General features: G+C 48.5%; 1 protein-coding gene across 2 annotated transcripts in view; it reads left to right on the top strand.

Annotated features, from left to right (window-relative positions):
- The window catches only part of Dlg5 (discs large MAGUK scaffold protein 5), a 107734-nt gene that overhangs the window by 46182 nt on the left and 48442 nt on the right, over nucleotides 1-13110 (top strand). The window contains exons 3-5 of one of the 2 annotated variants that reach the window (XM_032918379.1): nucleotides 3202-3364; nucleotides 4792-4935; nucleotides 5566-5749. In XM_032918379.1, the coding sequence (XP_032774270.1) occupies nucleotides 3202-3364; nucleotides 4792-4935; nucleotides 5566-5749 (491 nt within the window). The remainder of the gene's footprint in view (nucleotides 1-3201; nucleotides 3365-4791; nucleotides 4936-5565; nucleotides 5750-13110) is intronic. The other variant, XM_032918380.1, reaches the window with a different exon arrangement.

Raw genomic sequence — 13110 nt, 5'->3', positions numbered from 1 at the left:
GTCTTTTGTTTCTCATCTTGAGTATGTGGGGAGGAGACAATCCTAGTCACTGTTTGGGAAGCCTTCAGCTCCCTGCAGACAGAAGTAGTGGGAGGATTCTCATGTACCAGAGAGATGGATCCCTGGCTTGTGGGAAGGACTGGTGCAGAGGGATTTCCTTGTGTTCCAGGGAAGGTTCCTGGAAAGGGTAGTGTGGCTTCTGTTGGGGGAGGAGCCAAGTCAGCAGGGAGGCAGGGGCGATTCCCCGTGAGCTCAGTGGTTTCTTCCCTAGACAGCCTTTATTTTGTTTGTTTGTTTATCTTTTGAGACAGGGCCTTATATAGCTCAGGCCAGCCTTGAGCTCATCATAGGATGACCTCGATTGTGATCCTTCTGACTTGTCACTGTGGTGCTAGGATCACGTGTATGCTCAGTGCACTGGTTTCTACAGTGCTAGGATTGAACCCAGGGCCTTGTGAGTGCTGGGCAGCTCTCTACCAGTCGGCTATATCCCCAGTTCCCGGACAGCCTTTCTTATCCTGGGGAATCCCTTGACATTCTTGCATTTTGATGTTATCTAGTCTTGTAGGAGCACCTTCTTCTCTTGCAGGAAGTACCTACAAAGATCACTTGAGCATGTTCACAAGGCCACACATTTGAGACAAGTGACACATTTGAACACATAGAGAGGTCTGAGAGGCAGAAGGAAGCTAGCTGGCCTTCAGTCCCTGCTAATATAGCAAGACAGGTATGGTTCTGGGGGAAGGCGCAGTGTGTCCCGAAAAACAGACCCCAGTGGAGGATTCCAGAGCATTAGTATGTCTGGCCAGAGAGCCAGGAAGTGGCAAGACTCCAGCTGCTGTGCTGGGGCTCCCTGCTTTCACTTACTTCAGGAAAGAGGCCAGCAGGAGGCACTTGTGTCTGATGCCAAAACTCTATAGCAGAAGCGCTAGGAGGTAGGCGTGGTGTAGTGGTGTGTATGTGTGTGTGTGTGTGTGTGTGTGTGTGTGTGTGTGTGTGTGTGGGTGGGCAGCTGTGGGGGGTATTCATTCTCTAGTGCAGCTCAGGGGCTATAAGCAGCAGTTGCCCAGGAGAAGGACCAGGTCCTTACTACCAGCTCGGGGTGGTCCCGGGATGTCTGTAAGTCTGGTTTGGTGAGCCTGGTCCCTATGTTCTGTCCCTGCTTGGTGTTACCTTCAGCAGCCAGGGCCTAGAGCCATCAGGTCACCTGGGTGCCCTCCTAGCCAAGTACTGTTGGCTAGTGCTAGTTTTCTACTTGGCTTCTGACACTACAGGCTCAAGGAATCTGAAGTCAAACCTGCAGCCTCCAGGGAATAAGCCAGGGGAAGCCTCAGGGTCACCTGGCACATGGACTGAGGGAGGAGGGAAAGAGAGGCAAGGAGCCCACAGCCGGTTGTCTACCCCACTGCCTAGCTGCCCTCAGCAGTAGTGTATGGCGGCAGAGGAACTGGGGATTGCAGGGTGGAGAATGGGATCTGTTTCTTCCTTGCTCACTACCATCGCCACTCAATGCAGCAGTGGCTGCACTCCCGCCATCCCCACTGCTTGCACTCACAGCACATGGCTGTTGTATCTGTAGTCCTAGGCCTGGTCTGGTGCTCCTCTTGCTACCGAGGCATGTGTATTCTCGTTGGAGAATAATCAGTCATGTAGTTTGGGAGACTTCGGGTGACTCTTGGGTGGTAGAGCTACACCATCCTTCCCACATTCTCCAATTCTGGAAAGCATGGGAAAATTCTATAAAAAAATCAAAATTTATACCTTGATGCATGAATATACGAGCATAGGTATAAGTATGTGTGAAGAAGTGGAGGGTAACCTTTGGTATGATCCTTTCTACCTCGTTTGAGGCAAGGTCTCATTGGCTTGCCAGTTAGTCTCTGCCTCCCTGCCCCTGTCGATGCTTGGCTGTTCAACGTGGCTTGTAGAGATTCAAACTCAGGTCCTCATGCTCGTTAAGAAAGCCATGTCCTGGGTTGGGGATTTAGCTCAGCGGTGAGCACTTGCCTAGCAAGCACAAGGCCCTGTTTTGGTCCCCAGCTCGAAAAAAAAAAAAAAGAAAAAAAAAAAAAAAAAAAGAAAAGCGTGTCCTGATTAAACTCTCTTCCCAACTTGAAACTGTTTCACTTGGATGGTGCTGGAGAGGATTTTCCACACCACCTGGCTTACTTTAGAACTTCCTGGCTGAGCGTATCTCAGGCTTCATCTTCAATGAGGTCTCCATTGGGAGTTGCTGTAGTCATCAGAGCTCAGTCAGAGAGGCTACCTCTTGCTGGGGTCTCAGAGCTGACTGACCTCACCTTGCTATGCTCCCTGTGTGCTTCTGCGTCTGGTGTGGGTAATGGGGAAGACGGTGGCGTTGAAAGTGGAGCTTAGAGATGAGACTAGTGTAGTCTCACTGGGAAGCAATACAATGTAGCTTAAAGCCCATGTCCAAGCTGAGTCTGGGGCTGGCAGCAAGGGCCCATGTGTTACTACTATGTGTCTTGTGGGTGTCAGTTGCTCATGGATGATGCTAGGATAACACTGGTGGGCAGTTGGGGGACTAATGAAATGAGGACGGGGCCCAGTACAGATCTGAACACCTTGGCTGCACTCCCTAGATGTCAGCACTCGCTTTGTGTCTGGGTAGCCAGCTGGCTCAGGTCCTCCCCATGTCCCTGAGACCAGATGAGAATGTCCGGATGTTCAGGACAGATGAAGACCCTAAACTGTTCAGAGACCTGAAATCTAGGCTGGGGAGAGAGTGGGTATGCTCAGGGTCCTTGACCAGGACCAGATTGTTTCAACCTGTGAGTCATAACCATCAGAAAACACATATCCCTAATGGTCTTAGGAACTGAGATACTGCTGATTAGCAAAATTGCAGTTGTGAAGTAGCAGTAAAAATACTTTTATGGTTGGGGGTTCCTAAGACCATCAGAAATATGTGCTTTCCCCCCCTGATGGTCTAGACCCTGGCATCAACTTCATCTGTGACTAGAGCTTGAGGTGAGCTCTACTTTTGCAGGAGTGGGTCTCCCTTGCAGCAGCAGTCAGGGCCTGGTTTCACTTGGTACCTTGTAGTAGGCAATGGGAGTCATCACTGTCCATGTAGTAATCACTGTCCATGAGTAGCTGAGCAAGCCATGATGTCAGAACAGTGCTGGCACCATGGGAGTGTGCCAGAGTGCATGTCAACTTGTGTTTATCTACCCACAGGGACTACAGGGAAGGCACCGTCCCCACCACCCCTCCTTACCGAGCAGCAGGCCAATGACAAGGTTGAGAACCTCTCCATTCAGCTACGACTGATGACCCGTGAGAGGAATGAGCTACGCAAGCGCCTGGCCTTCGCCACCCATGGAGCCACCTTTGACAAAAGGTAGTCATTGTCCCAACTCCCTAGTGATCATCCAGACACCACTGTGTCACCTTAAGCTCCTTGGTTTCTGGAGGTTTCAGCTCCAGGGTCCTAGGGAATACTGCACCTCCTTAAACCTGGGTGGGGTTGGGGAGGTTTCTCTCTCTCTCTCTCTCTCTCTCTCTCTCTCTCTCTCTCTCTCTCTCTCTTTCTCTCTCTCTCTGTCTCTCTCCCTTCCTTCCTCCCTCCCTCTCTCTCTCTCTCCCTCCCTCTCCCCCTCCTCCTCCCCCCTCCCCCTCTCCCTCTCTGTCTGTCTGTCTGTCTGTCTGTGTGTTATGCCTTCTCCAAGTGAATATAAGAGCCTATGACCTAAATCACACAAATTAGAGATTAAGGTGGGCTATATGTGTGTTTCAATCATACATTTGAGGTAACCCAGATAAGCAGTAGCTTCTGTGCTAGACCAGCTGTGGGAGGTTTGTGCTAGAGGAGCTTGGTTAGCCTTCTTGCGGTTGGTACTTGCCTCAGGTGATTGATCACGTGGTGGGTACTCTCTGGTTCTGTCAGGCCTTCAGAGCTGAGGCAGTAAGCCTTACTCTGTATCTTCCCTCTGCTGCATCTCACTATTTGCATGTGTTTTTGAATGTGTATGTCCTCATGGGTATGCACACGTATACACTGTCTCTGAAGGCCCGAAGTGGTTTCATTTCCTGAAGACCACAGCCTGCTGCATTGCGGGCCAGAGGTTTCTGTGGTTTGGAAACTCATATGTCGTTCTCGGCATGTAGGTATCTTATAAAGGTATATTTTACCTGATATCCCTTTGTTTTGGAGAAAATGTTCTTGGGAGTTTTAGTATCTGTTCCCTTTGCAAAGAATGTTTGCCCAGCCCGCTGTAGGGAGCCATGTTCCCCAGAGAGCTTACTGAAGTGCAGGATGCAAGGTTCCTTCTCTCCTTCCAGATCCTGGGAGTCAGGTTTCTGTGGCTGTCCTGAGGATTTGCCTGTCTCTCAGTTTGCACGTGCTGCCCGTGCTGAGGCCTGGGAGCTTCACTTGGAGCAGCAAGGCTCTTGGCTGTGTGCTCACTTTGGCACCTCATTGGAATCCCCGGGGGAGTTTATAAAGCCATCCTGATGTTGAGTCTCCTCCCTGGAAATACTGATTCTGTGTACCAGGCACCCAGACCTATGGACAGACTCCTGGGAACATAGAAAATAAGTCTGCCCCTCCAGGTGTACTGAGGAAACTCAAGAAGCCATGACTCCCTCCATCTGTACCCCTGCCTCTGCTGCCTGAAGCCAGGATAATAAGTTTCATAAGCACCAGGAGGTCCCAGAACATAGGAGCCAGGAGGTGGCATCCTCTGGGCCGGGGTAGTCCAGTATGCAGCCTGAGTTTTCGTGATCCTTGAGGCCTGTGTTCATGGGGTTCTTTGCTCCTGGGGCCAGGCCCTACCACAGGCTGAATCCTGATTATGAGAGGCTAAAGATCCAGTGTGTGAGGGCCATGTCGGACCTGCAGAGCTTACAGAACCAGCACACCAACGCCTTGAAGAGGTGCGAGGAGGTGGCCAAGGAGACAGACTTCTATCAGTGAGTGTTGTGCTGGGAGAGGCCCAGCTCTTGTGGAGTAGTCACCGTCTGCCCTTCTCAGTTTATGAACAGGAGAGTTCAGGCCTCTGGTTCTCCCACTTAGCAAGCGGCCCTCCTTCTGCCAGAGGACTTGTGGCTCTTGGACTCGGTTTGCTAAGTATGAGAGAGACTGTTAGCCCTCCCAGCATTGTCTTATCAGTCTTAGAAACTGGCAAGTTAAGAAAAAAGAGAGAGATTTAAAACATGAGGCAGGGGTCAGCCTGCCCAAGACCTCTGGATCTCTGGCTTGGGGCTTTACTACACTTTACTCATGGGACAGGCCGATTGGGTGTTCTCTCCTCAGGGCTCCTGGCCTCCCCCAGAGGGTATTTGCCCTTTACCTGCCTTGTTGCGCTAGGCCCCAGGGCATATAGGCATAGGCTGGGACTGTCTCCTTTCCTTGGGGATATTTGGGGTTGAGTCTTTTGGAGTTCACCTGTTCTCTCTCTGGGTTGGGCCTCCCTCTGAGTCCTCAGGCTTGGCTCCTATGACCACTGTCTTGATCTTTTTGGGGACCTGGGGTTTGTAGTACCTGGAGATGGGGTGTAGGGGAGAAATTGGTCAGAGCTAAATGTTTCTGCGGGGTTTTAGCACCCTCCACAGCCGGCTCCTGAGTGACCAGACCCAGCTGAAGGATGACGTGGACATGCTGAGGCGGGAGAATGGGAAGCTTCGGAGGGAGCGGAACCTGCTGCAGCAGTCCTGGGAAGACATGAAGCGGCTCAGGGAGGAGGACCAGAAGGAGATAGGTGACCTCCGGGCCCAGCAGCAGCAGGTAGGACTCTGCACACAGAGGGGCAGGCCCAAGTCTGCTACCTCCCTGCCCATCTATCTGCCTACCTGCCCCTCCATCCATTCCCTCATCCATCCACCTACCCAGCCACCCAAATAGTTTGCATCCAATTGCTCATTTGTGTGAGCATTTACAAACATTTCTGGGAAATCTGTTTCCCTTGAGGAACCTGAATATCGGCAAACAAACCACCTTGCTTGGCTTTTGCCACAGTTCTCTGAGGAAGACGGACTACTCACATAATCACAGGTGCCTGTCATTACAGGTATTTCAGGTCCCGTGGTTCAATTGGTTTGTAGGGGTCATGTGACACCACTGGGCGGAAAGCAGGTTGTAAGGAAGAGAGACCATGCAAATGACAGATGAGTGGTTTCATTGACATCATGCTGGGTGGCCTGTGACCTTTTACTTCCTCCTGTTCCCTGCATCCCAAGGCGGTCTCTTCACCTTGCCCAACTCTCCGTTCCCACGGGGAGAAGCCTGAGTAGTAGTTTGCCAGGCCTGTTTCCTATGTGTATTGTTGGCAAGTTCTCCCAGCCTGCAGCTCACAGTCTGACCAGCGTTGTGGGAAGAAGGGCTTATGACAGACGGGAGGGTGGGGGACTTAAGCCTTCAGGGAAAAGTCACTCCCCCATAGCAGCTTTAGTCTGTAAGGGACAGAGAGCAGAGTCACAGGAGCTCTCTTGAAGGAGCTGGTGTGCTTTAGTCTCAACTCACCTGCTTATTTAGCAAAATGTTCTTATTGCTTTTTGCTCACTTATGATTTTTAAATCTTATGAAGCTACTTATGAAACTTATGAAATTACTGTAAATTTGTAGGATGTTTGCAAGCATGCTAGAGTAAACCCCATGCCCCACACCCAAGATAGCAGTTACCAGTGTGATTGATTCCTCATCACTCCAAATACAAACAAGGATTTTCTACTCTATATCAGAAATGCAAATGTCAGCATCTACTGGTCGCCACCCCCTGGGTGTCCAGCTGTGCCAGCGACTAGAGTCCTCTTAAAAGCACATATTAATTATACAGAGTATTGATTTTCTGCTTGACATTTTTATTTGTGCAAATAACACACTCATTATCTCTCCCACCCCTCGCTCATTTCTTATCTCCATTGCTCCTGCCTCATCCTCCTGTCCCTCTTAAGAATGTGTTTTCTTAGTAAGAACCTGGTTCAGAATGGAGGGCTACCCTGTAACCTTTGTCTGGTCTCCCTTGGTTCTTAAGGCTTCCCTGACTTTCGTGACCTTGATGATGTTGAACGTTGCTATCCACCTGTCCTATAGGACACCCTTGTTTGAGTCTGTCTGATCAGACAGGTTGATTCAGTCTGCCCATCTTTGATGACTGAGAGAAGCGCTGCTATGGTCTTGAGTCCCGTTGAGTGGTTTGTGGTGAGGCTTTGGCCTGTCCATCGCTTTGTTCTCCTCGGCCACTCAAAAGCTGTGGTTCCCAGGCTTTTCTCGCACACTGGTTTCCATTAGCCCTTTCTTCTCCCTTCTCTCTTACTCTGTGTTGTAGCCATATTCTGCCCAGTATTGGTCCCTCAGGCTTATTTCTCCTTCCTTTTGGCAAGTCTCCTCCTGTGTTTTTTTTTTTTGTCTCCTTGGTGTCTAGCTTACTAGCCATCCCAGGCTCATTTTGAAGTTTTTCTCTAGCTTTTAGTATCAGCCACTTATCTTTCTAAAGAATCTTGGTTCCTTTCAGTGGGGGAGAAGTGATATTTAAAAGTATTGTGAGGATACATCTGCCATCTACAGTCTCTTGTCTCTTTCATTTCAACTAAGGTAGAAGGCTGTCTGGGGTTGCACGCACAGTGAGGTCCAGGTTCTCCTGTGATGTCATTAGTTGGAAGCACAAACCAATCAACCCCCGACCTCCCAAAGCAAGATTTGAGTGCTTAGCGTGTGTGTAGGTGTTGGGATGTCACTCTTCTCCGAGTGTTGCAGGAGAAAGGATGTCAGCAATAGTTTGAGTACAGATACATACATTGGGTGGTGCAAGCACACACAGAGTGAGCACACATGCGCGTGTGCCCGCGCGTGCGCACACACACACACAAACACACACATACACAGACACATACACACCACACACACAAACACACACCACACACACCATACACACATACACATACACAAACACACCACACACACAAACACACACATACACAGACACATACACACACACACACCACACCACACATACACACATACATATAAACACCCATAAACACACATATATATACCCACACCAATACACACACCAAACTACACACACACAGACACCCACCCATCCATCCATCCACACCCACCACACACACATATACACACACATACACACACACACACACATCACACACACATACACACGGACACACCACACACACACATACACACAAACACACACACATACACACACACACACACACACACACGCACGCACACACACACACACACACACGACACTTCCGCTTAGCCTACAATCATTCTCCTTCCCTTCTTTTCACTTTTGTAACTCCCCTTTAAAACAGCAGTGAGAATTAATCGGCTACAGCGCATTTCTAAGTTGTTTTTGTTTGTTTTCAACATGGCTGGGGCTGCCTGAGAGCGTGCCTTTCTTACCTTAGGCTCCTGGGTGCTGGGATAACAGGCTCAAGTCCCCATGTATTGCACCTCTTGGTCATTAGTCTGCAGGTCTCCTGTGTGTCCCATCCCCTCCCTCTGTAACCACCCTCCCCACACCACGCCCTTTTCGTTCTTTCTGGGTCCTATGCTCCCACCCCTTGGTTCTCCATCCCAGCAGGTTTGCTTCCTCGGTGCCTCCACATGCAGTCTCCTGTCCTGTTCTGTCTGCATCATTGAATGGCTGCAAGATTCAGTTGTTCAAAAAATCTAGGGACATGGCTTTATCTTTGTATAATTTTTAACTTTGTGTGTGTGTGTGTGTGTGTGTGTGTGTGTGTGAAATTGATATGTTTTGTGAGAAATAGCAAAGGAGCAACTCTATGGATATCCTATAAATAAAAGGAAAGCTTGTTTCTTTTCCTTGAACAGAGGTGACTCCCAGCGTGTTTCAAGTGTGTTGCTGTGTCTGCAGAGCTATTCACATGTGCTTCATTTCACAGCCCCAAATCAGGCATAATAGACGATGTGGATTGTCCTCTCTTAGGATAAATTCCCTTTCATGGGCGATGTTGAGCTGGAAAAGCATTGCAGTTGATTTAGCTGGCCTCCTACTGATTGATCCTGAGGCCATTTTCAGAATTTTCCCCCATTTACTACTGTATTCTGTGGGAAGTGTACATCTATAGATTGATTTTTCTATCTAGTTCCTCTGTGGAGAACCCCGAGTAGGCTCAGTGCAGGGGACTGTGAAGTGCATTTGAAGTTGTCAGGAGGCTTTGCTTGGAGCCCTTCTTAGGGGCTTAGTCTTGCGTGGTCCAGTTTAGCTGGACAGAGGTTGTAACTTCCTGTAGGTTCAGTAAGTCTCAGGATGGATAAGGTTCCCTGAAAGGGGAAATAAGAGCAGACAGGAGCTGCAGAGCCTGGCTCAGTCTAAGAGCCTGGTAGACAGCAGGGGACACACACACACACACACACACACACACACACACACACACACACACACGAGCGGGCACTACCTCCCCCTGCTGCAGAGAAGGGGCTGCAACAAGTCAGTCTTTTCCCTCACCCCTCCGGGTTCAGGAGGTCTGTGTGTGTGTGTGTGTGTGTGTGTGTTGTGTGTTGATAAGCACTCTGCTGACTGACACCCCTAGCCATTCTTTGAGAAATTCTGATACGGTTGTGCTTGTGGCTGCGTCTCTGCCCAGCAGAAGTCCCACAGCCAGGCTGAGGGTGAGACTAGGACTGTCTCAGGGCAGCCCCTGGGTCTCATGATTGTGGTGTGGTGGGATGGAATGATCAGGTCTAAAGTGCTCACCCTACGCTCAGTGTGGGGCACCCAGTAACTGCTTTTATTCCAAATGAATTCGCTCTGAGTTAAAAGTGACTTCTTAGAGGGAGGGTAGAAAGGAGGACCCTCAGACTGGTGACATAAAATGGGGTAACCCAGTGAGAAGTCACTCACAATTCTTCAGAAGTTTGAACTGCAGAGACCAGGTGACCCAGCCACTTCCAGAACTGGAAGTGGGTGTTCATTCAAATAGGGGTCATAAGCATCAGGGTAACATTGTTTAGAACAGCCCTGAAGTAGAAATAACCCAGATGTCCATAGTGAATGAACGAAAAAGTATGATGTGGCTTGGCCCTTCAGTGGGGTTTTATTCTACATGAGGGTAATACATTTGGCAATTGTTTTTTTTTTTAAATCTTTACTGGGCATGGTGGCTCATGACTATAATCTCAGCACTTGGGAGGTTGAGGCAAAAGATTGTGAGTTCTAAGTTATCGTGAGCAATGTAGTAAGATCCTGTGCCAAAATACATGACGATGATGATGACAAACATTCAGACACGTCTTCTGACCTTCCCTTCTCCGCTCACCCCTCCTATGTCATGGGAAGGCCTTTCTTCTTCCTCCACTCCTGTGGCATCATTTGCTTCCTTTTCTTTTGGGATAGCCATGGCCATTGGTGGCCAGGCTTGTGTGGGTGTGTGGTGGTTGGCCCTGGTCATGGACGCCTCCAGGTCAGAATGATTAGCTTGTGTTTTCAGCAAGTGCCCGTCTGGGACTCCAGCAACAGAGAAGGTTCGGCTGCCAGAGGGGAGGGCAGTGAGGGCTGGGACCCTGTTCTACTCGCTGCCCTTCTCACCTTCACAGACACTGCCCCAGAAGTGGGAAGGCTACCTCCAGAGGGAGCAGGTGATGTGGGATGGCCACAGGCTTGCTCCCCACTGGACTTAAAGGCGAAGGTCAGGCTCACTGGACAAGGCTAGTTTTGTTGCCAGGTTCCTCCCACGCCTTGTAAACCAGAAGAGGCCCTTGTGGGGTAAATGGTGCTGTTTGACTTGCATGTTTGCCGGAGGGATTTGTGGGGCCTTCCAGTCCTCTGTATGACTTATCTCAGAGGAAATGAGGCTGCCCCCCTGTGAGAGGGGTGAGCCCCTGTCCCTGGAGAACTGCAGACAGGTGCTTTGTCCTCTGTGTGTGAGCTGTGGGGGGAGGAGGTTGAGAGCTGGCCCTTGTTCCATTTCCTTGGTGGGAAATGGGTCATCTTGGATTCTTCTGGGGGTATAGCAGATGCGCTGAGGAGCTCCTGGTTTGGAAAAGCAAACTCTAGGGGTTTTTGTATCATTCTTCCTTTATTAAACCAGTGCATAGTCCTTGGTTAAAAGAAGAACATTCTGAAAACAGTGGTGAAGTCACCCCAAATTGAATTTGGTGTTACTTTGCAGAAATGACCAACTTCTACCATGTGCAATTTCCCCATTTCATGTGTAACACACACTAAGCTTTCTTTTCTTTCCAAGTTTGCCTTTGTTTTTTCACTCTACAGTGAATGGGCCACTCTATACTGTCTGTGTTTTGAACATCCGGACACCTGTATGATTACTTTCAGTGTATCTGACCTCTGTTCTGTATGCTGACTATTTCAATTGTCAGAACTCCTGCCTTACTAATTCAGTTGACACAAATGTCTCTCTCATTGTTTTATGCACATATCACATTTTTTATTATGACACTTATCTATAAACTAGTTGGAGGATGCTAGATGTGCTCACAGGTCACAGAGCACGTGTGAGAGGCAGAAGACAGCTTTGCGAGTTGATTCTCTCTTTCCACTGTGTGGGTTTCTAGGATTGAACTCAGATCAGGTTGCTAGGCTTTATGGCAAGCAGGTGCATTTATATACTGAGCCATTTGCTGGCCCTTGTGTGTATCTTAAAATGTTGATTGTTATAAAATTTCCATGTCAAGGCAACATATTTTAAAATCAATTCTACCAGATCATTTGAGTTTCTGCTCTCTTTGCTTTATGTCTAGTTTTAAACTGTTCTTTTTCAATTGTGAAAGTTGATATTTCCAAGATATCCCAGATATTTCCCTTTCATTAGTTTAGCTGGGAAACTGAACATGTGTGGTATGATATGTATGCGTATCTATATGTGTACATGTGTGTTGTGATATGTGTGTATACCTGTGTGTGTCTTTGGGTGTATGGGTGTGGTATGTGTATGTGTCTATGTGTGTATGTGTAATGTGGTATGTGTATGTGTGTATACATCTGTGTGTATGCATATGTGTACATGTGTGTTGTGATATATGTGTATACCTGTGTGTGTCTTTGTGTGTATGGGTGTGGTGTGGTATGTGTATATCTGTGTGTCTATGTGTTACTATGTCTGTATGTGTGATATGGTATATATGTATCTTTGTGTAGATGTGTGCATGTATGAATGTGTGTGTATGTCTATGTGTGTGTACCTGTGTGTGTCTTTGTGTGTATGTGTGTATACATCTGTGTGTATGCATTTGTGTGCGTGTGTGTCTCTGTATATGTGTCTGTATATGTGTGTGCATTTGCGTGCCTGTGAGTATGTGTATCTGTGTGTGGTATGTATCTGTGTGTGTGTGTGTGTGTGTGTGTGTGTGTATACAGTATGTGTGTATCTGTATGTATGTATCTGTGTGTGTTGCTTGTTTTTAGTTGTCAACTGGACACCCTAGCATCACTAGGAAGGGAGTCTAATGAGGATTGTCTGGACCGGTTGGCCTGTGGCTATGTCTATAGAGGATTGCCTTGATTGTTCATTGACTCAGTATCTCTCCGAGCCAGTGTTCTGATGCTGTGAGGAGACGGTGAGCAAGAGAACTCATAAAGAATAACGTTTAGTTGGGGCTTATAGTTCTAGAACTTTAGTTCACTGTGCTCATGGTGGGCAACATGGTGACATAGACAGATGATGCTGTAAAAGCTGAGAGGTCTGTATCTGGATCCAGATCCACAGGCAGCAGAAGGAGAATGTGATGCTGGGCCTGACTTGAGCATTTAAGACCGTACAGCCCATTCCCAGTGACACACTTCCTCCAGCAAGGCCCCACCCATTCCAACAGGGCCGTACCTCCTAATTTCTCTCAAGTAGTGTCATTCCCTAGTGACCAAACATTCAAATATGTTAGCCTATTAGGGCCATTCCTAATCAAACCTCCATGCCTAACCTGCTCAGAGGTCTTCCATTTTCTATGCTAGACCCTGAACTGGGTGAAGCCGGCTCACTGAGAGCAAGCAACCAAAGCCCACGTGTTTGCTCACTCGCTCACCCTCTGCTCTAGACTATGGATGTGGTCTTTCACGTTTCTGCACTGGCTTCCCCTCTATAGTGGACCGCAGCCTGGGATTGTGAGTCAAATAAACCCCTTTCTTTCTTATGTTGTTTTTG

Source organism: Rattus rattus, chromosome 12 (genome assembly GCF_011064425.1).
Source record: "Rattus rattus isolate New Zealand chromosome 12, Rrattus_CSIRO_v1, whole genome shotgun sequence".
In the NCBI taxonomy this organism is placed as follows: Eukaryota; Metazoa; Chordata; class Mammalia; order Rodentia; family Muridae; genus Rattus; species Rattus rattus.
Note: the sequence above shows the minus strand (reverse complement) of the source record. Positions and strands in the feature narration are given on the sequence as shown.